The 23,375-nt window shown below is 42.1% G+C and overlaps 1 protein-coding gene across 1 annotated transcript in view; it reads right to left on the reverse strand.

The window, feature by feature from the left end:
• The window catches only part of AMHR2 (anti-Mullerian hormone receptor type 2), a 50,873-nt gene that overhangs the window by 26,158 nt on the left and 1,340 nt on the right, over positions 1 to 23,375 (reverse strand). Inside the window, exons 2-6 of the mRNA XM_034412170.3 lie at positions 15,950 to 16,090; positions 11,726 to 11,809; positions 7,559 to 7,698; positions 5,863 to 6,090; positions 2,055 to 2,169 (exon numbers count right to left, since the gene is read on the reverse strand). Of these exons, the coding sequence (XP_034268061.2) occupies positions 2,055 to 2,169; positions 5,863 to 6,090; positions 7,559 to 7,698; positions 11,726 to 11,809; positions 15,950 to 16,090 (708 nt within the window). The remainder of the gene's footprint in view (positions 1 to 2,054; positions 2,170 to 5,862; positions 6,091 to 7,558; positions 7,699 to 11,725; positions 11,810 to 15,949; positions 16,091 to 23,375) is intronic.

Consider the following 23,375-nt stretch of genomic DNA (forward strand, 5'->3'; position numbering starts at 1 on the left):
TTGTTTTTATTGTGAATAAAGGGGTACTGGAATATTCTTGCTTTGAATTCATATATCTACCTACATTTCTATGTAAAGAAATGTACACACACACTTAGGGAGTGTGATCAGGGAGAAGAAATTAAATTGGTAGTCCTTTTAAGATTAAAGCCAAACATTCAATTAATGTTCTATTTTTTGAGATTCAGAAATAAAGGAACAAAACAATCAAATGAAGGCAGCATCAGATTATCCTGAGTGCAAAAATTTGCATGGAGAAAACAAATACATCAGAGAGATTACCACCCTCCTTCCCTGTGGTTTAACTGAGGCAGGAACATTTTAACATGCATTCTCCCAAAGTGATCCTAAAAAGGATTTACTATCTCCATTTTTTTTTCTGATTCTAGTTAATCTCCCTCTCCTTGCAGGAGAAGTAACAATACATTTAGAAGGCTGACTTCTCTGCTAGCCTTAGAAGCAGATATATTTTACCCATATTCTCAGCATGATGTCTGCAGAGATATCAGAACTGTAGCATGTACTGAACATCACTATATATACAGCGCTCTGATTTTTAAAAAAGTAATCAAATCTGTATATACATGTTGTCCATAAATACAATAAAAATGCTAACTTTTTTTTTTTTTTAGTAGAATCTGAAGCCAGGTGCTAAATAATGTTTTGGGAGTGATAGTGGAGGAACACAGTTCTTAGAATTAAGGAATAAAAATGTCTCAGGTGGTGGTGGGTTGCCCCCAGTTCGGACCGGTTCACAAGAAAACCATCGGGAGGCTCCACCCACTGACCTGGACATCATTATAGGCAATCTGCGCATGCGCAGAAAAGCATGTAGGCATGATGCAAACAGGTAGTAAAGGTAAGTAGAACCCACCCCTGGTCTCAGCATATACTCCAGAGGTGGTATTCAGCAAGTTCTGACCAGTTCTGGAGAATCAGTAGTGGAAATTTTGAGAAATACCACCTCTGACTGGCCCCGCCCCCATCTATTCTCTGCCTCCCGAGTCCCAGCTGATCGGGAGGAAATGGGGATTTTGCAGTAACCTTCCCCTGGAGTGGGGAGGGAATGGAGATTTTACAGTATCCTTCCCCTGCCACGCCCACCAAGCCACGCCCACAGAACTGATAGTAAAAAATTTTGAATCCCACCACAGATATGCTCAGTCTGTGCTGCTTTCCTATCTACCTTTTCTCTTGTATCTCACCAGCCAAATTTTAAAAGGAGGAGGTTTTCTAGGTATTACTCTCTGAGTAATGTTATCTAGTAATTTAGTCTATTAGAATTGGATACTCTTTATGATCAAGACAGATCCCTTGGATATCCGTGCTGAATTCCAGTTTATTCTGGTAATTCTGGTAAAAAGCAAAAATTCTGATAAGAAATTTGATCCTTCTCCCGTGACACCCCCTCCCTGAGTGGTAGAGATATAATATAATATAAAAAAGAGCTCGTCCCTGCAGTTGCTATTCCCATTTTCATTATAAAATCCTCAATCCAATATAACGTTTACATATTGAATTGAGGGGTTTGTAAATACAGATAGTGCTCGACTTACGACCGTAATTGAGCCCAAAATTTACATTGCTAAGTGAGGTAGTTGTTAAGTGAGTTTTGCCCCCTTTTACGACCTTTCTTGCCACGGTTGTTAAGTGAATTACTGTAGTTGTTAAGTTAGCAACATGATTGTTAAATGAATCCAGTTTTCCTATTGGCTTTGCTTGTCAAACGGTCGTAATATTTGATCACATAACCCTGGGACACTGCAGTCGTCATAAATATGAGTCAGTTGCCAAGCATCTGAATTTTGATCACGTGACCATGGGGATGCTATAACAGTTGTAAGTGTGAAAAACAGCCATAAATTACTTTTTTCAATACCTTTGTAACTTCCAACAGTCACTAAATGAATTGTTGTAAATCGAAGACTACGTGTGGATGATACCCAGCCGGCTCCATCCTCTGATGCTGCCTCAGGAGTCACAAGTGGTCCATCAGGAAGTCTCCAGGACAAAAATCATCCTATGGCTTCTTGCTGAATATTCTGGCTGCCTACCTTCCTTCCGTTTCTCCTCATGTAAGAAAGCAAGGCCACTGGCAAGGGATGATCCGAGCTGGATGCTGATATCCCAGGAACAAATGTGATGGCTGAGGAAGTTCCGTAGGGATCCCTTTGAAGAAAATGCAACTGATTCAGTTTAGGTCCAAACCAGAGATGGTATTCAGCAGGTTCTGACCAGTTCTGGAGAACCGGTAATGGAAATTTTGAGTAGTTTGGAGAACCGGTAAATACCACCTCTGGCTGGCCCCACCTCCATCTATTCTTTGCCTCCCGAGTCCCAGCTGATTGGGAGGAAATGGGGATTTTGCAGTATCCTTCCCCTGGATTAGGGAGGGAATGGAGATTTTACAGTATCCTTCCCCTGCCACGCCCACCAAGCCACGCTCACAGAACCGGTAGTAAAATAATTTGAATCCCACCACTCGCCCAAACACAAGATGGTTGACATCAGCATTCAACTTGTCATGATTATGGTGAAGGATGTGTCCGGATTAAGCAAACTGACAGAATAATTTTGGATAATAGGCTCCTCCGATGCTCAGCTATAGCTTTTTTCCTTCATTTTTTTATTGTAGTGTTATAAATCTTGATAGGTTGTATTATTTCACAGCAGACTTCAGTGCAGCAATATTTATATACTATGATTAAAATGTATAAAACTACAAGTAGTCCTTGACTTACGACAGCATTGAGCGATAATTCAAAATCACAATAGCACTGAAAAAAGTGTCTTATGGCCGTTTTTCACACTTATGACCATTGCAAGTTCCTCGTGGTCATGCGATCAAAATTTGGATGCTTGGCAACTGGCTCATATTTATGACAGTTGCAGTGTCCCAGGGTCATGTGATCACCTTTTGTGACCTTCTGACAAACAAAGACAGTAGAGGAGCCAGATTCACTTAAGAACCGTGTTACTGACTGAACAACTGCAGTTATTCACTTAACAGTTGTGTCAAGGAAGATCATAAAAAAATGCTTCGCTTAGCAACTGAAATGTTGGGCTCTACTGTGGTCGTAAGTTGAGGACTACCTGTACTATTATCTAGAAAGCTTAAAAGTATTGAGGATAAAAAGAGAAAAATAAAAATTCTATCAGTATTAATTGCAATTGAGAATATCAATATTATAGACATAGGTTTATGTGGCTCTTCATCCAAAGTTAAGTATTGGTTTTTAAATAGGATTATTTATTTATATTCAAATTAAGGCTTTGAAGAATGGGAATGGAAGAGAAATTACTGGATCAGGGGTCAGCAATCTGCGGCTCTGGAGCCGCATGTGGCTCTTTCACCCCTCTGCTGAGGCTTGCTGTCACTCAAAATATGCGCCACAACCGCCAATGTGCGACACCCATCGGCACGCGATTTATTGAGCTTTTCCACTTCCAGTAGGCCAACCATGGATAAATCCAATAAAAGAAAAGTTTCAGAAGAAAACTGAATGTTTAATTCAATTACGAGCCTTGGTAGTACAGTGGTCTAAGCACCCTGTTATTAACACAGCTGCCTGCAATTTACTGCTGGTTCGAATCTCTCCAAGGCTCAAGGTTGACTCAGCCTTCCATCCTTTCTAAGGTAGGTGAAATGAGGACCCAGTTTGTGGGGGCAATAAGCTGACTTTGTATAAATATACAGAAAGTATGAAGGCTATTGCTTAACGCATTGTAAGCCGCCCTGAGTCTCCGGAGAAGGGCGGCATATAAATCAAATTTAAAAAAATAAATAAATTACATATGTTAGTTTTGTGGCCGCTCAAGAAATAGTCAGGCATGGGAAGGATTTTGTGGCTCCCAGTGTTTTCTTTTCTGTGGGAAAGGGGTCCAAATGGTTCTTTGAGTGTTTAAGGTTGCAGACCCCTGTACTGGATTGTAGGGAGAGGAACTGCAAACAGTGACCATCTGTTTCTGATTGGGCAATGAAAGGATGGCTCAAATTCTCATATCTTATTTGCTTATTAAATGTGTTATTGTAATACAAGTAGTCCTCGATTTACAACAGTTCATTTAGTGACCATTCAAAGTTACAATGGCACTGAAAAAAGGGACTTCTGATCATTTTTCACACTTATGACGGTGGCATCATCCTCATGGTCATGTGATTTACATTTGGATGCTTGACAACTAGTTCGTAGTTATGACGGTTGCAGTGTTCCAGGGTCATGTGATCGTTTTTTGCGACCTTCTGACAAGCAAAGTCAATAGGGAAGCCAGATTCACTTTAAAAACCCAAGTTACTAATTTAACAACTGCAGTGATTCGCTTCACAAATGTGGCAAGGAAAGTCGTAAAATGGGGCAAAAGAACTCACCAAATTTATCACTTAGCAGCATAAATTCTGGACTCAATTGTGGTCGCACGTCGAGGATTACCTGGATTATACTGCTGCCTATTGAAGTTAGTTTAGCAATTAACAATTCCTTTTCATCCCCATCACTCCACTCTACTATATGAAATTTTAATTTAGAAATAGAGCTGAAAACAAATCCTTCAGCAAAACCTTAAAATGTACTCTTTATCAAAACAAACAAACAAACAAACAAACCAGCTTGCAATCTGAGAATCTAGAAAAGTTGAATTTACTCCTAGAAATTCCACATCTATAATATCCATGGCAAAAAAAAATAAATTAAACATCTATTCCTCATGGTGATGTGATTATAATGACATTAATACCTATGTACCTTGGTACACACTGGTGAAAGTTTATCATGAATCATTTTTATTTATTTACCATATATCCCGCCTTTATTATTTTTACAAATTATTCAAGGCAGTGAACATATCCAACACACACCCCTATTTTCCCCACAACAACAATCCTGGAAAGTGAGTTGAATTGAGAAAGAGTGGCTGGTCCAAAATCACCCAGCTGGCTTTCAGGGCTAAGGCGGGACTAGAACTCCCAGTCTCCCTAACCTGGTGCCTTATCCCAGGGGTGAAATGCTCCCGGTTCAGACCGGATCACCCGATCCGGTAGTGATGGAGGCGGGTGGTTCGGAGAACCGGTAGCAAAAATCCCTGCCCCCCCCGCCCCCATGCCCAGCTGAGCCGCACAATCATCAGAGGCTTTTTTTTTACTTTTAAAAGCATTTTTTCTACACCCTCTTCAGCAGAAAAAAATGCTTTTAAAAGTAAAAAAAAAAAGGCTCTGATGATCGTGCGGCTCACCTGGGATCGTCAAAGGCTTTTAAATGCCTCTGACGATCCAAGCTGACTTTTTTAAAAAGCCTCTGACGATCAGGCAACTCAGCTTGGATCATCAGAGGCATTTAAAAGAAAAAAATCCCTATTTTTCTTTTTTTTAAAAGCCTCTGCCGATCAGGCAACTCAGCTTGGATCGTCAGAGGCATTTAAAAGAAAAAAACCCTATTTTTCTTTTTTAAAAAAGCCTCTGCTGATCAGGCAACTCAGCTTGGATCGTCAGAGGCATTTAAAAGAAAAAAAACCCTATTTTTCTTTTAAATGCCTCTGACGATCCAAGCTGAGTTTTTAAAAAAGCCGCTGCCGATCAGGCAAGGGATCGTCAGAGCCTTTTGAAAGCATTTTTTCACAACTCTTTGCCGAAGGGGTTGTAGAAAAAATCATTTTAAAAGTAAAAAAAAAAAAAAAAAGGCCACACCTACCCAGTCACATTACCCCACCACCACCAAGCCATACCCACAGAACCAGTAGTAACAAATTTTAGATTTCACCACTGCCTTATCCAAACTAGCTCCCTGCACCTAGACACATACAAGATCACTTTTATTTTTTAACACCTAATTCCAATCACTTTCACCCATTCTTGTCCATGGCTCTTACCAATGGGTACAGTGTCAGTACCAGGAGACCACAAGGTTCTTCACTTGGTCCCCCATATCCAGCAGTCACAAGTCGTGCCACATTTTCGTGGTTCATCAATGGGAGGCTGTACACGGCCCACTCAGATGCAAATTGTTGGTGGCACAAAGGAGGAAAGGCCTTGATGGCCACAGGTTGCTGGCCGAAGGTTCCTTGCCACAGTTTAGAAAGCTGCCCTTCGTGGAGAAGCTGTTCCGAAAAGGATTAGGGAAAAGGATTAGTTAAAATTCCTATCAATGCTTTAGGTAGGAGATTGTTGTTTTTCAACTGTACCAAGAAATTAAAAACTCTTTCCACATTGATCTTATTTTCTGTCCCTTATGATGTTCCCTCTGCTGGTTGGGGAATTCTGGGAGTTGAAATTCACAGCTTTTAAAGTTGCCAAGCTTGGAAACACCTGTTATAGATAAAGCCAGCTTCCAGCTGATACAGGTAGTCCTTGATTTACAACAGTTCATTTAGTGACTGCTCGAAGTTGCAACAGCACTGAATAAAGTGACTTATGTCCATTTTTCACATTTACAACCGTTGCAGCCTCAATGCAATGACGTGATCAAAATTCAGATGCTTGGCAGCTGACTCACATGAATGATGGTTGCATTGTTCCGGGGGTCATGTGATCCCCTTTTGCAATCTTCTGACAAGCAAAGTCAATGAGGAAGCCAGATTCATTTCACAAGCGTGTTACTAATTTAACAACTGCAGTGATTCACTTAATAACTATAAAAAAGGTTGTAAAATAGGGCAAAAGTCACTTAACAACTCTCACTTAGCAACATAAATATTGGGCTCAATTGTGGTCATAAATCAAGGACTACCTGTACTGGCAAGGACCTCACTCTAGTCCCATGTTGGCAAACTTATGGAACGCATGCCGGAAGTGGCACGCAGAACCATCCCGCAAGGAATGCGGGGCCTCGCTGGCTCCTCTTCTGCGTTCCTGTGCACACACGCGTGCCAGTCAGCTGGCCATCGCACGTGCGGGAGTGGCAAAACCTGGAAGAGGGGTGTTCCATCGCGCATGCGCAGGCCGGCACCCTAACTTCCGAAATTACATTGCATGCATGCGCGATGGCCAGTTGTTCATCAGGCGCATGTGCGTGCCAGAAACCAGAAGTTCGGGTGCCGGCTTGCGCATGCGCGATGGAACGCCGCTCTTCTGGGTATCGGTGCTCCTACATGCACGAAGGCCAGCGGGGACGCACATTCCTCACAGGATGGTTTCGCGTACCATTTCCAGTACGCAGGATGGCACGCGGTGACGTAAAAGGTTAGCCATCACTGCTCTAGTCAGTAGCACATGTTTTTAGAGCTTTATATTTTGGTCCCTGATTACTTCTTTAGGATCATCAGGTTGCCAAACTGAAGAACCTCCTTTATTTGGAATTGCATGTGAAGGAAACCTCTGGCCACCCCAATAACTGCTATCTTGGCATTGCCATTAAGATTGACCGGGGGGGGGGGGGTTTGAAGCAAATTTTGGTAGGACTACCACATCTGGCCTGCAGAGTTCCAGGTGACCTCTAGATGACAGCGGAGAGATACAGAAATTCCAATGCTTGCCATATAGGGGTCATCTGGTTTTTTTGCAGTGGATTTGGTAGACCTAGTGATGGTGACTCCTGGTGGCTTGGCTCCTCCCCAGACTGAATCATACCTGAATGAATTGGAGATCTGGAACCTCTAGCCTGGGCAGTTTTTTCTCATCCTTTAGTTCTGAGCCTGTCGTTACCTTGTTGAGTTCTCCAGTTTCTTTTGGTCTTAGTAGCACTGCATGAACTTTCCGATGCCTTAGAACTAAAAAGTCACATAAAGACATTTCCTCCTCAATGACATACTCTGTATTTTTTTCCCAATGTTATATACTCCCTAAATTAGGCAAATAGTAATCTATTTGAGAAAAAAAAATATTTTGCTATTCAAGGGAAAAGTAAAAGTACAGGGCAGAGAAGCTGTACCATGAACATATAAGAAACTCCCTTATATTTCAGCTAGAAAAACCCATTGAACAACTCAACAGTTTGCTAGTCATTCAGATTTTTGTGGCCCAGTTTTTAGTAGCCCTCTTTTATATTGAATCGGATCATTGATCCATTTAGCTCAGTGGTGTCAGCACTGATTGGCAAAAGTTTCCCAACATTTTCATCAGGTTTTTTTCAACTCTACTTGAGAAACTTGCTGAAATTTGAATCGGGGACCTTCTGCATGCCCAACAGCAGATCCATGACTAAATGCAATTTTACACTATACAGGTAGTCCTTGGCTTCTAACATTTCATTTAATGACTGCTCAAAGTTACATTGTCACTGAAAAAGTGACTTATGACCATTTTTCCAAGTTACGACCTTTGCAGCATCCCAGGATCACCTGATCAAAATTCAGATGCTTGGCAACTGGTTCATATTTATGACGGTTTTCAGTGTCGTCCTGTGATCAGGCTTTGCAACCTTTGGACAAGCAAAGTCAATGGGGAATCCAGATTCATTTAACAATCATGTTAGTAACTTAACAAATGCACTGATTCACTTAGCAACTGTGGCATGAAAAGTCATAAAAAATAGGGCAAAACTCACTTAACAAATGCTTCATTTAGCAACATAAATTTTGGCCTCAATTGTGATCATAACTCAAGGACTATCTGTATGCACAAAACTATGGCTCCCATGTGGTCCCGGGTTCTGCTTTAAAAAGTACATTTTCTTGCAAACAATCATGGGTATATTCATGATAATGTGGATTATAATTATGAGGTCCTGGTATAGGACAGCCTGAAAACAAGGTTGTAGTTATGTAGATGTATCTTGGATATCAGATTCTGATGGATCCTTGAGCAAGATTCCCTGTGTTGGCTACTTTTCTTTCTTTCTTTTTTTTTTAGAAATATTTTTATTCTACATTTTTAACCTTTAAAATCACAATTACACTATTACAGCTTTCTATTATCGGAATTTTTTCTTAATTTCAATTTATCCACAGGCCTATTGTTTTATAACATATATATTCTTATTTCATAGTTACTTATTTGTATGATGTATACAATATTTACATGTCTACTACACTCTAAAATATACATTTCTTCCAATTATTATTTTTCCTGTACATTCACTATACATTAATTTTAGACTTCTTTTCAAGCCAATTATACCACCTGTTCCACCTCTCATCATACACTGTTTCCTCTCTGTCCCTTAATTCCATCGTTAATTTGTCCATTTCTGCGTATTCTAGCACCTTTTTTATAATCAATGTGTTTGATGGAGTGTTTTCTTGCTTCCAGTTTTGGGCGGATGTGATTCTGGCTGCGGTGATTATATATGGAACATGATGTATTGAATTTCTTTGCATTACCTTTTATTATACCCAAAAGGAATAACTCTGGCTTCATATCAATTTTTTGTTCAATAATTTCCTCCTTTGGCTACCTTCCTTAGCACTGCCACCTTGTTCATTTGCCTGCTTCTTTCCTTTAGAGCAGGGGTGTCAAACACAAAGCCCGTGAGCCACATCTGGCCCTCAGAGTGCTTAGATCTGGCCCGTGGGGCTGCTCTGGAAACAGCAAAGGACCAGCCCACGGTGCCTCTGCCAGTGAAAACGGAGCTCAGGAGGGCCATGTGCGCCAGAGGTGGGTTCAAAATTTTTTTACTACCAGTTCTGTGGGCGTGGCTTATTTTGTGGGCATGGTTTGATAGTCATGTGACAAACAATTCTTTAGGATTTAGCAGAGGTACTGGTCTACCAGGCTTTTAACTGCTTGCAGAGCCGTACCAGTCTACCAATTTGTTCTTGGAGTGTTCCGGTCTACCCATTTGTTTTTGGAGCGCACTGGTCTACCATCACACTGCCTTTTACTGCTGATCAGCTGTAGGGCGGCCCTTTGACGCGACGTGGCAAGAGTTTAAACAGTTTTTTGCCACTCTGCCATCACCGAGAGCAGTGGTGGGATTCAGCCAGTTCGCACCACTTTGGGAGAACCGGTTGTTAACTTTCTGAGTAGTTTGGTGAACTGGTTGTTGGAAGAAATTATTAGGGCAGAGAACCGGTTGTTAAATTACTTGAATCCTACCACTGACCGAGAGCATTGAAAACTGCTTTCAGGCAGCTTGGCCTCAGTTGCCAATCTACCATCACCGAGCAGTTTACAAGGAGCGGATCGGTTCTAGCCGATCAGTTGGGAGGCTTCTTGGCTTCTCAATTTAAAGCTAAGATGTCTTGTTTTTTTTTTCCTCTTCTTTGTCAAGTGAGCCCTGATTTTTTCCTTCTAGCCGATCAGCTGGAACTCGGGAGGCAGCGAATAGATTGGGGGTGGGGCCAGGCAGAGGTGGTATTTACCGGTTCTCCGAACTACTCAAAATTTCCACTACCGGTTTGCAAGAACTGGGAAGAACCAATAGCAACCCACCACTGATGTGCGTCCTTCCAAGCTCTGTTTTTGCAGGCAGAAGGTTGCAGGGAGCCGTCACAGCCAGAAACAGAGCTTGGGAGCCTGTTTTCAGTGATAGATCACTCGGGCCACCACGGGTGCCCCTGACACAAGTGATATCAACCTGGCCACACTTACCCTGTCCATGCCCACCCTGGCCCCCTGAAGTCAAACACACAACCCTGATGAATTGAGTTTGACACCCCTGCTTTAGAGCCACCATACTTCATCACTACCAAAAAAGCAAGGGCAAAGCCAGTGGAATCTCTTGTCTGAATCTTATACAGGTAATCCTCAATTTACAACAGTTCATTTAGTGACTGTTTGAAGTTACATCATCAGTGAAAAAAGTGACTTACAGTCAGTTTTAAAAGTTTTTCACACTTACAACCGTCGTATCATCCCCGTGGTTGTATGATCAAAATCCAGATGCTTGGCAACTGAATCAATATTCATGATGGTTGCATCCTGGGATGATGTAATCCCCTTTTCCGACCTTCTGACAAGCAAAGTCAATGGGGAAGCCAGATTCACTTAACAACCAGGTTACTAACTTAACAGCTGCAGTGATTCACTTAATGATGGTGACAAGAAATGTCGTAAAACGGGGCAAAATTCATTTAACAACTCTCTCACTTAGCAGCATAAATTTTGGGCTCAATTGTGGTCGTAAGGCGAAGACTACCTGTAACAGTGATGACCAGTGGCCAGGAGGAGAGGAGAGGCACTGAGCGGTGGGTTCTTTGGTTTTTCTAGTGTGCCCCCAAATTTCACTCTGTGAGTCTGCTCAGTATTTATATCTTTTCCATATAATCAGGGGTGGGCTGTTGGGGGTTTGCAGGGGTTCGGAAGAACCTCTAGCTAAGACTCTGTGCAGTTCAGAGAATCCCCAAATCCCACTCCTGGCTGGCCCCGCCTACCCCTCCCTGCCCCTCCCAGGAGTCCCCATGCAGCCTGTTTTGGATGCAGGTAAGTGCAGGGCGCACGCAGAGGCTCGGGGAGGGCGAAAAATGGGCCTACCGGAAGTTTGAGAAGGCTGGAAACGGGCCCATTTCCGGCTTCCAGATCCTGGGGAGGCTGTTTTCGCCCTCCTGGAGGCTCGAGAAAAGCCTCCGGAGCCCGGAGAAGGCAAAATACCTCCCCCCACCCCCCCTGTGGTGCAGGAGACCAACTAGGCCATGCCCACCATGGTCACGCCCACCCGGGCAGTGAACCCCTTGCTAAAATTTTTGAAGCCCACCCCTGCATATAATGGAAATACATCATCTAAACATGCTGCTACCGTATTTTTCAGGAAATTCTCAGAGAGTAGGGGAGCTTTTCTTCACTTTCCCTATCTCAAATTCAGCCAACTTTTGTGCAGCCAACTCTTTTTTAAAAATACTTTCCTTGAAATTGCCATACCTGGAAATGCCGAGAAACATAGGAGGATCACTAGGCAGGTTACTGTGATCCAGGCAATCTTGGCGGGACTAGGCAAGGACTCGGCTGCAGGGATAAAACAAGAGAGCACAGATGTCATATTATCATGGGAGAAAAGGGAGGAGAGCATTTCAAGTTTCCGAGAAGGAAGAGCAATCTCTTTCAACCCATTTGCCATATGTAATAGCTGTATAAATTGCTAAGCCTCTTGGCTCAAAGTCTCGGGCCCTCCTCCACATCTCCAGGTGCCTATGGGCCTCTGCACGTCCATCTCCAAGCTCTCTGCCCATCCTCGATATCGGCTTCTTGCCATCCTCTCCTGGCCCTTTCCTCTGAAGTTTTAATTAAAATTAAAGCAGGGGAAAGGACATTTCCCTCCCTCTAAGAAGCAGCCCATACCTTCTCATCTCTGCAGCCAACATTCCTATGTCCTCCCCATAGGTTTTGAAGGTTTGAAGGCCATAATATGGCATCACAACACTAAGAAGGCTGTGCGGATGGGAGTGTGTGTTTGTGTGTAAGCGTTGGAGAGATGATAAAACAGCAGCGTGGGGAGTATATTTTTGTAAAAGGGGAAATGGGAACTATAAGGACTTTTGATTACAGAATCTAGTTCTTTTTTTTTTTTTCTTGAAATGTGCTCAGCCACCAAGAAAATGAACACGAATGACAGACAACGCTTACGTTGCCCAATGCTGAAATGAGAGATTAATATTTCTTTTTCTTGTAGGATTTGATGTAAAGCCCTAAAGAAGGCTGGAATAAGGAGAAAGTCCCAGGTGGAACTCCATTTTAATCGTTGTTCTACTTAATACTTTTGGAATCCGGGGCTAATTTAAATATCAGGGTGGGGGAATGTCAAGGGTGGTTGGAGATTGGTATCAGCAGAAGACAAGCAGCTTCAAAAGCACGGAGGTTGATGGAGATTGGCGGGAGAGGGGATAAGAAGAAAAGAGTGAAAATGTTCCTCAAGAGGTGAGAAGGTCCCTTTCTTCCTTTGCTAGGCTCCCTCTATCTTTGGATCGGGTTCTGTGTCAAATTAAAAACAGCAAGAAATATTACCCCAAATAAAGGAAGGTTCTTTAATTCACAAGACAAGAAAGAAAGGAGGGAGACAGGGGGATGTCATAGAATCTCTGATAAGTTGGCTTTGAGAAGTTACAGAATAGAATTCTTAGGTTGCCAGATCACGATAATCATCTTTTTAATATACAGACTTCCCAATCTCTTCTATGAAATTTAACCCCTTCAATTCATCCCAAATGAAAAGCCTAAACATAATATCCAATCAGATGTCCTCTAGAAGTGCAGGAATTCCAATTTCCAGAATTCCTAGTCAGCATAACTCACAGAGACCAGCAAATCGGAGAAAGCTGCATTAGTATGCATGAATGAATTTACTCCCGTTCATATTATTTTATTTTATTTTATTTTATTTTATTTTATTTTATTTTATTTTATTTTATTTTATTTTATTTTATTTTATTTTATTTTATTTTATTTTATTTTATTTTATTATTTTATTTTATTTTATTTTATTTTATTTTATTTTATTTTATTTTATTTTATTTATATACTGCCCTACTCCCGAAGGACTCAGGACTCATTAGCCCCTTGTCCCTCTTTCTTGCCTCAAAAAGTCCTACCGTCCTATAAATAAGATTACATGGCCTATTCTTGTTCCAGATATCTTTAGTTTTGCAAATGAACAGTTTTGTTGGTAGGTCTTCTCTACCTCAAGAGAAGGTATCATCATTCCCTGTGTATCCTTCACAGAGGAAACAAATATCCAAACTTTCTAGCTTCACAATAGAAAAACGACCATTTCTCTCCATGCTCTATTTTTTTTAAAAAAAAAAAATATTTTATTAGTTTTAAAAGTAAAACAATGGACATTGCTCAACGTCTCTGGTTTCTAACATTTGCGTCAAATTCAAGTTAATAAGTAATATATTCCTTAATCTATATACAAATTTACATATCTCCTATTTCATTATATATCAAGTATACAGTATTTTACTTCCTAAACAGCTATACAGGGGTGGATCCTACTTACCTTTATTACCGGTTCGCAATGGGGCCGCGCGCACAGTAAGTATATGCAATATTAAATAGGTTACATTTTTGTCATATTTGCCATCTGTCATGCCCAGTAAGAAAAATTCCGGCTTGACTTCTATTTTGAACATTAACATCTCTTCTAACCAGCTCCTTATTTGCTGCCAAAAACTTTTTGCTTTTGAGCACTCCCACCACATATGGTAGTATGTATACTACCATATGTGGTGGGAGTGTCTCCATGCTCTATTATTTGCTTCACCAAACTGATTACTTTTAGCAAAGTGATTGGATTATTATCTGGAAACTTTGGAAAATTGCAGTTGGGCAAAAGCTTCGTCTGAAAAGCACTCTAAATTTGAATATTCCCAAGGGAATAATCTAGAGAAGGAACAAAGCAAGAGGTAAAACCAAGGATCCCATTAGGAATCTGATATGAAGCAAAGAAAAGTGCCTGCCTTTATGATGAAATTCAGGCATTTAAAGTTGTATTTGTTGCCACAAGAGAGGAAGATAGATAGCTCTGCGGACAAGGCACTGTAATTTAACATCAGCTGTCTGCAATTAAAGTAAGTTTGAATCTTGCCAGGCTCAAGGTTGACTCAGCCTTCCATCCTTTCTAAGGTAGGTAAATTGAGGACCCAGTTTGTGGGGGCAATAAGCTGACTTTGTATAAATATACAAAAGTATGAAGGCTATTGCTTAACACACTGTAAGCCGCCCTGAGTCTCCGGAGAAGGGCGGCATATAAATCAAATTAAAAAAAAAAAAAAGATGATTTTTCTGCCTTGGCTGCTAAAATCATAGTTGGACTTTGCATTTTACAACAGTCCTCGATTTACAACAGTTCACTTAGTGACCATTCAAAGTTACAACGGCGCTGGAAAAAGTGACTTATGACTCTTTTTCATACTTAGCCATTGCAGTATCCCCACGGTCACGTGATCAAAATTCAAATGCTTGGCAACTGACTCATATTTACGACAGTTGCAGTGTTCCAGGGTCACGTGATTACCTTTTGCGATCTTCTGACAAGCAAAATCAATGGGGAAGCCAGATTCATTTAACAGCCATGTTACTAACTTAGCAACTGTAGCGATACACTTAACAACTGTGGCAAGAAAAGGTCGTTAAATGGGCAAAATTTGCTTAACAACTGTCTCACTTAGCAACAGACATTTTGGGCTCAATTGTAGTCATAAGGTGAGGACTATCTGTATTTAGGAAAATGAGAACATATACTGGTCAGCATATCCATGTGCTTTTATACTAATTTAGTTAACATATTTGTATCCTCCTTTTTAAACTTAAGACAGCATTAAAGCCGTCGCACTCTTGAAGTCAAAACTTGCCGTCATTTTTCACCCTTTACATTTTTAGTTGCAAGTTAAGAAATTAGAAATAACCTGCCTCTTATTATTGTATATGTAAAGTAGACTACGGTGATTTATGGCCGCAGAAACTCAAAACAACAATCTTTGATCCTAGCTTGCCTACCAGTTAAATACCACTGTACTTCCAGAACTGGAAAACCAAGGAAATCAAACCCATACCAACCCTTCCATGTCAGCCAAAGTGGAAGTCCCAAATTGGCTTAGCACATTTCTTTAAAGGGAAATTTTTGTTTGGGAGCAACAATTCTCCTTTTCACCTGAAGCCTCTCCTTAGAGCAGCCAGGCAGCTCCCCTTCTTTTGGTATGCAGTTATCAGCTTGACTCAGAGATCTGGCTGGCTTGGGCTTTCTCTCGGCATCCTCAAGGTCTCTCCTGAGTTAAGTGCTCTTCTCAAACAAAGGCAGCTCCCTTCCCTTCCCTCCCACCACCTATCCAGCTCTGCATCTCTTGGTGAGTTTGCTTGGGAAGGAAAAAAAAACCAAAGACTCTCAAGATTTGCAGGGCAAGGAGAAGAATAGATAAAAACAGGAAGGAGAAGAAAGAACTGTGAAAGAGCATCTGCATAATACTAGGGGCGGAGATGGGGGGGGTGAGTGGGCAGGAGGATTCTTCTATCCTGAATTTCCCTGCCACCTTAATTGTTCTGCTGTGACTTCCACTTGCGACCCATAAATCTTCCCCCATCCTTTCCCCCCCCACCCACCCCGTCCCATTCAGCATTTCCTCCCTGACCTCTGACCTCCAGATTTCTTACCAGGTCTGTTTCCAGGCTTGGCGTAGCTGATGTTCGCATTACACAGATCAGAGCGGCACCTACAGGACAAGGTGATGGCAGCCGAAGAGCGAAACTCACAAGCTGGGGAATCACAAGCTTCTTTTTCACTTATCCAGCAACCTGAATGGAGATTGGGGGGGGGGGGGGGGGAGGAAGAGAGGGAAAGAAGTGAGGAGAGGAGAGAATCAGGGGTGAAATCCAGCAGGTTCTAACAGATTCTGGAGAACCGGTAGCGGAAATTTTGAGTAGTTCAGAGAACCGGCATATACCACCTCTGGCTGGCCCCAGAGTGGAGTGGGAATGGAGATTTTGCAATATCCTTCCCCCTGGAATGGGGAGGGAATGGGGACTTTGCAGTATCCTTCCCCTGGAGTGGGGTGGGAATGGAGATTTTGCAGTATCCTTCCCATGCCACACCCACCAAGCCACGCCCACAGAACCGGTAGGGAAAAAAATTGAATTTTACCCCTGGAGGGGATTCAGGAGGACAAAGTTCATGAGAGCTTCTCTGCAAGGACTAAATCTTGCGTGTTGGAAAGGAAAACAGAACAGACCCAAAAGGGCTTTTCTTCAAGAGGCAACTAGACTTTCTTTGTTTTTCCTTGAAGACGTTTGGCTTCTCATCCAAGAAGCTTCTTCAGAACTTGGATGAGAAGCCAAACGTCTTCAAGGAAAAATAAAGAAAGTCCAGTTGCCTTTTGGGGGGAAAAAAGCATCTTTGGGATAACCATGACCTGGATGACTGAGAATTTCCGTAGACATTTAGAACAGAACAGAATAACAGAGTTGGAGGGGGCCTTGGAGGTCTTCTAGTCCAAACCCCTGCTCAAGCAGGAAACCCTATACCAGTGATGGCTAACCTTTTTGCCATCGTGTGCCAGGAGGGGGGGGCGGGGGAGGTTCGCACTCTCACGTGCCCACACCCATAATTCTATGTGCCCCGCCCCTGTGCATGCACACGTGACCCCCCCTCCTGGCACGTGATGGCCCTGTAGGCCCTGTAGAGAGGCTCTGGAGGCTGGGACAGCAAAAAAGTCACTTCCTGTCCAACCGGAAGTTGGGAAATGGGCCGTTTCTGGCCTCCGGAGGGCCTCCGAGGGGGTGGGGAAGGCTGTTTTCGTCCTCCCTAGACTCATAGAGAGGATCTGGAGCCAGGTGAGAAAGAAAAACGGGCCTTCCCCACCCCCTCCAGGCCCTCCGGAGGCAGGAAACAGCCTGTTTCCCTACTTCTGGTAGACCCAGAAAGCCTGAAAATCAGCTGGCTGGCGTGCGCATGCGTGCCAGAGCTGAGCTCACATGCGCACTGATATGGCTACACATGCCACCTGTGGCACACGTGCCATAGGTTCACCATCATTGCCGTATACCATTTCAGACAAATGATTGTCCAACCTCTTCTTAAAAACATACATTGTTGGAGCACCCACTGGAGACAAGCCACTTTCCATTCCAAAGAATTTGTGGGATTTGACCTGCCTTTTAGCTGAATCCCGATTTTTTTCATTTATTCAGCCTCCTAAATTTATTCAGCCTCCTAAATGGTTGAAATGTGTTGGTACAGTGTAACGGTATCCCCATGCCCTCCACCAAATTGTATTATTCGGTAACTTTTCTATAGTCATTGCTGCTTTTTCTTTCATTCTTCACTGTAGTTGCAACAAGCCCTAGGTTTCTAACATACTATGTTTTTTGTGCCAAATTAAAGATACAGAAATTTAAATTTTTGTCACCAGCATGCTCAGGGCCTCAAGATTGGAGATCTGTTCAAGTCTTAAATCTTGAATGAAATATGTACATTGGCACATATTTATTTAGGAAAGGGACTGAAGCAGAGAGGATGGGCTGTTTTGTTTTGTTGCAAAAACATACATAAAGGTACTCCTTGACTTACAACCATCCATTTAAGTGACCATTCGAAGTTATAATGGCATTGAAAAAAGTGACTTACAACTGGTCCTTGCATTTGTGATTGTTGCAGCATCCTGCTTGATTAAAATTCGGAGGATTGGCAACCAGCATCTATTTAAGGCAGTTGCAGCATTCCAGGGTCATGTGATCATCATTTGCATCTTTCCCAGCCAGCTTCCAACAAAGCAAAGTCAATGGAGGATGCCAGATTTACTTAACGACTGTGTGAGTCACTTAAGAACTCCAGTGATTCACTTAACAACCGTGGCAAAATAGGTTGTAAAATCAGGCCTGACTCACTTAAGAACTGCCTTGCTTAACAATGGAAATTCTGGTCCCAGTTGTGGTTGTAAATTGAGGACTACCTTTACCTACATACATTTCGGAGAGCCAGTTTGGTGTAGTGGTTAAGGCAGTGGTGACAAATCTTTTAATCACTGAGTGCTGAACAGGTACGCATGTTGCACGTGGACGTGCTATCCGCGCTAACACGCGGCTTCTTCCCGTGCGCTGTGCATGCAACTGTACCATCTGTGCATGCGCGCAGGTTTTGTCTGGCTCCCCCGTGCGCTGCATGTGCAATCACACCATTTGCACATGTGCACAGTTTATCGCACGCACAATGCATGCACACGAACGCCATCTACACATGCGCGCTGCACACAAGTACTCTTACGGGCATGCACAAACGAGCGCGCATGCACAGGAAAGCTCCGAAGACCACCTGGATCCCCTGAATTGCGCGCATGTGCACCAGAGGGCCGAACACTAGCTGGGACGTGGGCGCATGTGCAGCTGCAGGTGAGTTGGGAGAGAACTCATGTGCCCGGAAAGATGGCTCTGTGTGCCACCTCGGGCACACTTGCCATAGATTTGCTATCACGGGGTTAAGACATCAAGTTAGAAACCAGAAAACTGCATGAAGCGAGCTGGATGATCTTGGTCCAATCTCTCTCATCCCTAAGGAAGAGGCAATGGCAAACCACTTCTGGAAAACCTTGCCAAGAAAACTGCAGGGAACAGTCCAGGCAGTCTCCAGGAGTCAAAAATTGACTAAAGGCCCACATATATATACATACATATTTATGGAGTTAATATGCCTCTGCAATCATGCCTGACTCTCTGTGAGTTACAGACTTCCAAAACAGCAATAGGAACAATATATAAACAGCAAAATAAAAGAATACCAGCAGAATAAATAGCCGACCATGGCATTATAATTAGGAGACTGCCAACCAAGATTGAATAAATTGCACAAGTTGGGCACAGTCATGTTGTTATTCCCATTTTTGAATTTCTGGAACATCGTCTTAAAAATATAATTAACATACAGGTAGCCCTCAACTTACGACCACAATCGAGCCCACAATTTATGTTGCTTAAGTGAGACGTTTGTTAAGTGAGTTTTGCCCCATTGGATGACTTTTCTTGCCACATTTGTTAAGTGAATCACCGCAGTTGTTAAATTAGTAACACGGTGGTTAAGTGAATCTGGCTTCCCCCATTGACTTTGCTTGTCAGAAGAGCGCAAAAGGGGATCACATGACCCAGGGACACTGAAACCGTCATACATGTGAGTCAGTTGTCAAGCCTCTAAATCAGAGGTGGGTTTCAGCAGGTTCTGACCAGTTCTGGAGAACCAGTAGAGAAATTTTGAGTAGTTCGGAGAACCGATAGTAAAAACTCTGATTGGCCCCACCCCCATCTATTCTCTGCCTCCCGAGTCCCAGCTGATCGGGAGGGAATGGGGATTTTGCAGTATCCTTCCCCTGCCACGCCTACCAAGCCACACCCACAGAACCAGTAGTAAAAAATTTTGAAACCCACCACTGATCTAAATGTAAATCACGTGACCATGGGGATGCTGCAATAAGTGTGAAAATGGTCATAAGTCACTTTTTTCAGTGCCACTGTAACTTTGAATAGTCACTAAGTGAACTGTTTTAAATTGAGGACTACCTGTATCTAGTTCGATGTTCTCTCCGCTCCCCCCAGCCCCCAACCTCCCCCCCCCCAGCCGAATGCTTTAGGAACATTCTGATAAATCTGGAGATGTTACAATTGTGAACCTCATTTATGGAAATTTATGGCAGAGAGGTCCAAACAACCAGCTTCATCTTCTATTTTATTACTTTCCTGTATTTCCCCACTGCTTCTTTCCCTTTCATGCTTTCCATCAAGGAGGATAGCAATGAATAATGCACAAACCTCTTATGACTACCTCCCCTCTCCACATCTGGGAGTATTCCTTATTTCATCCCACCCTTAAAAGCATGGAAAGAGCCACGTGTTCAGTAACACAGAACACAAAATGGGAGAGGGGAGGATCATAAATCCCTCCGATCCACAAGATCTTAAAATAGGGCTGCCGCATGAAGGCCATGCAACATTCTCATTAAACATGGATAGGATTGGACTGTATTCTATGCTGAAGTTTATCCATTACTGTGCTTGTATTTAAGAGGCAGAAGAAAAAAAACCCGCACTGAGGCTGCAAAAGAGAGAGAGAAAAATTACATCCAAGGCCACTTTAGGGAGTCTACTGTTTTGCCCCGATCTGAGTTTGGCTGTTTGAGCAGAATCAAGAATCAATTGCAAACGGGTAACGTTTAAGATCTGATTTCTACAATTCATTCCTCCCTATCCCCAAAATCATCCCTCTTAAAATCTGGGATCCTTCCCAAATATACAGGAAAAAACAAAAACAAAACAGAAGACGGGAACACTGTTCATGCCATCTTGAGCTCCTGAATGAAAACCAATTTTAATAAATAAATAAATAAAATCAGCCTTCCACAATGTACTTATATCCATATGCATTGGGTCACGATATTAGTCATCTCAAATGAGACTATTCTGGATGGGCAATTCTGAAGTTATAATCCCAACACTTCTGGGCCAGGAAATAATAGATCCATTGTGCTAGGACCATGTTTCTTTCTCCCTGTTTGAGAGTATACAGATAGTCCTCGATTTACGACCACAATTGAGTCAAAAATTATTGTTGCTAAGTGAGACATTTGTCAAGTGAGTTTTGCCCCATTTTGCGACCTTACTTGCCACAATTGTTAAGTGACTCACTGCAGTTGTTAAATTAGTAACATTAAGCGAATCTGACTTCCTCATTGATTTTGTTTGTCAGAAGGTGGCAAAAGCGGATCCCATGACCCTGGGATACTGCAATCTTCATAAATACGAACCATTTGCCAAGCAGCCGAATTTTGACCACGTGACCACGGGGATGCTGCAAAGCTCATAAGTGTGGAAAAAAACAGCCATAAGTCACTTTTTTCAGTGCTGTTGTAACTTTGAGCAATTACTAAACGAACTATTTTATTATTATTATTATTATTATTATTATTATTATTATTATTATTATTATTTAATTAAATAAATTTATATACCGCCCTACTCCCGAAGGACTCAGAGCGGTGAACAGCCAAAAGATAAAATACACATAGTACAAATGTTAAAAACCATTTAAAATACATTAAATACTTTGGCCCAAAACAAATTTAAAACACCCCAATTTATAAAACAAATTTAAAAGCAATTAAAAGGGAGGTTAGGCCAGACCAGCCTGCTGGAATAAGAATGTTTTGAGGGCACGGCGGAAAGTGCGCAAATCCGGGATCCTCCGTATCTCCTCGGATATGTATGTCTCAACAGGATATACAGACCTGGGCATTTTACAGTCAGATCTTTTGGCTGTCCCTGTCTGATCTGCACTAGGTCAATCAGAAATTAGAAATCAAATGTAAATAAGATGTAATGTGTATTCCTACCAGAAGCAGCTAATCAAAACCGGTTCAGCCTATTGGTTCGGCCCTCCATAATAGTCCCAGTTTTGTATTAAAATAAAGGAAGGAGGTGGTAGAAGAGCAGACCCGAATAACTAATTAGCAAATGGAAGCTAAAGAACAAGATGAATGAATAATGATTAATGATGGACAAAAGACTGTACATTTGAATACGTTGATAAAAAATATAAAACTTTTATTAAAAAAAAAAACACCAGTCCCAGTTTCTCAAGTGGGAAAATTAATTGATTGCCCCTGGTATACAGTATATGTGCAAGTTAGTAGCTTGCCCCAAAGCAATATTCTGGAAAAAAGCCTCATACGAAGAAGAATCTACAGAATCGCGCAATGGAAACCTGGCAAAGTTTTCCAACCAAAAATGCTGCGCCTTCTCAGACCTCTTCAGATGACCTTGATCCTGTTTCCTTCAAACCAGATGCTCTCCTTAACCCCTGCTTCTCTAGAAGCATTGTGTGGTGTCAGACTTAGCATTCCTTGGGGAAATCATAGTCCAAAAGGAATCCCATGATAGAAAATAAGAGTATCGGTCTTTACATGGGAAAATCAGGAAATGCTAAGCTTTCCCGCTCAAATTTCTGGTAGCCAGCCCACTGCAAGCGTGGCTGTTAGACAAAGAAGGCAGGAATGTTGTTGTTTCTTTTTGCTACACACTTGCATAGTGCGTACTCTGACCTTATTTTCCTTGCTGCTCTCCATGGTAACTGCAGCTCGGGCGTGATTCAGTGTGGAGAACAGAGAAAGCTGTAGATATCTCCATAAGAAAAAGTCAGTTTGCAGTCTTTTTCTCAGGCAGGGATGGGCCAAAAATAGATTGGAATGTACTGGGCAAGATCTCTAGATGACTTGCAGAAGATGTGCAAACGATTGGCTTTTCAGTTTAACTCAAAAATCTTTTGCTGGTTTCTGAAATGAAGAGAACCTCGGGGGAGGGAGGGATTCAGGGGAAGAGGAAAATCAAGAACTTGAATATTTGGATGAAGCGGTTCTTCATATCTCTTAGGTTTGGGGAAGATGTGTTTAAGCAAGTAGTTTTGCTCTCGCTACTGTGAGAGATTCCCGAGTAGAGCAAATACTCATGCTTAATGTGTTTATCTGTTGTGCTATGTTTATCCCATTGTTCACCTCAGTGCATATTTGCTCAGTGAGCTATTAGTCAAAACACTTAAATCCTAAGTAGTGAATCTTAAGGATTTAAAGTTGGGGGGGGTGTTGTTTTGTTTTTTAAAGACCCTACAAACCTGGAATCCCTTTTCAATCTGCTGCTCTGCAGATATTTTGATGTATAATTCCCCAAATTCACAGATGAGAATTATAGCACAACATCCTTATTGGGGAACACATTTCTAGAGATGCAAACACCTCCTATATTTCCTGATCTCTCTTTCCTTCAAAGAGGTAAAGCTAAATATTATTAGAGTGACTGACACCTGGGTGATCGGAGCCAAAAGAATAGAAACCAGAGAGCAGCCGATTCAAATCTTCACTCGACTATGAAACTAATTGGGTGGACCTCAGCCAACTAACTAGGCGATATTTTCTTAGCCTACTTTACCTTTAAGGGTTGTTAGAAGGAGAAATAGACAAAAGTCCTACCAAAGTGACTTTCTTTCAGCACGAATTGAAATATAACAAATAAGCTCTCCAAATAATCTCACTATGTCTAATATAACATGACT

Source organism: Pantherophis guttatus, chromosome 2 (assembly GCF_059756535.1).
Source record: "Pantherophis guttatus breed Tessera chromosome 2, ASM5975653v1, whole genome shotgun sequence".
Lineage (NCBI taxonomy): Eukaryota > Metazoa > Chordata > Lepidosauria > Squamata > Colubridae > Pantherophis > Pantherophis guttatus.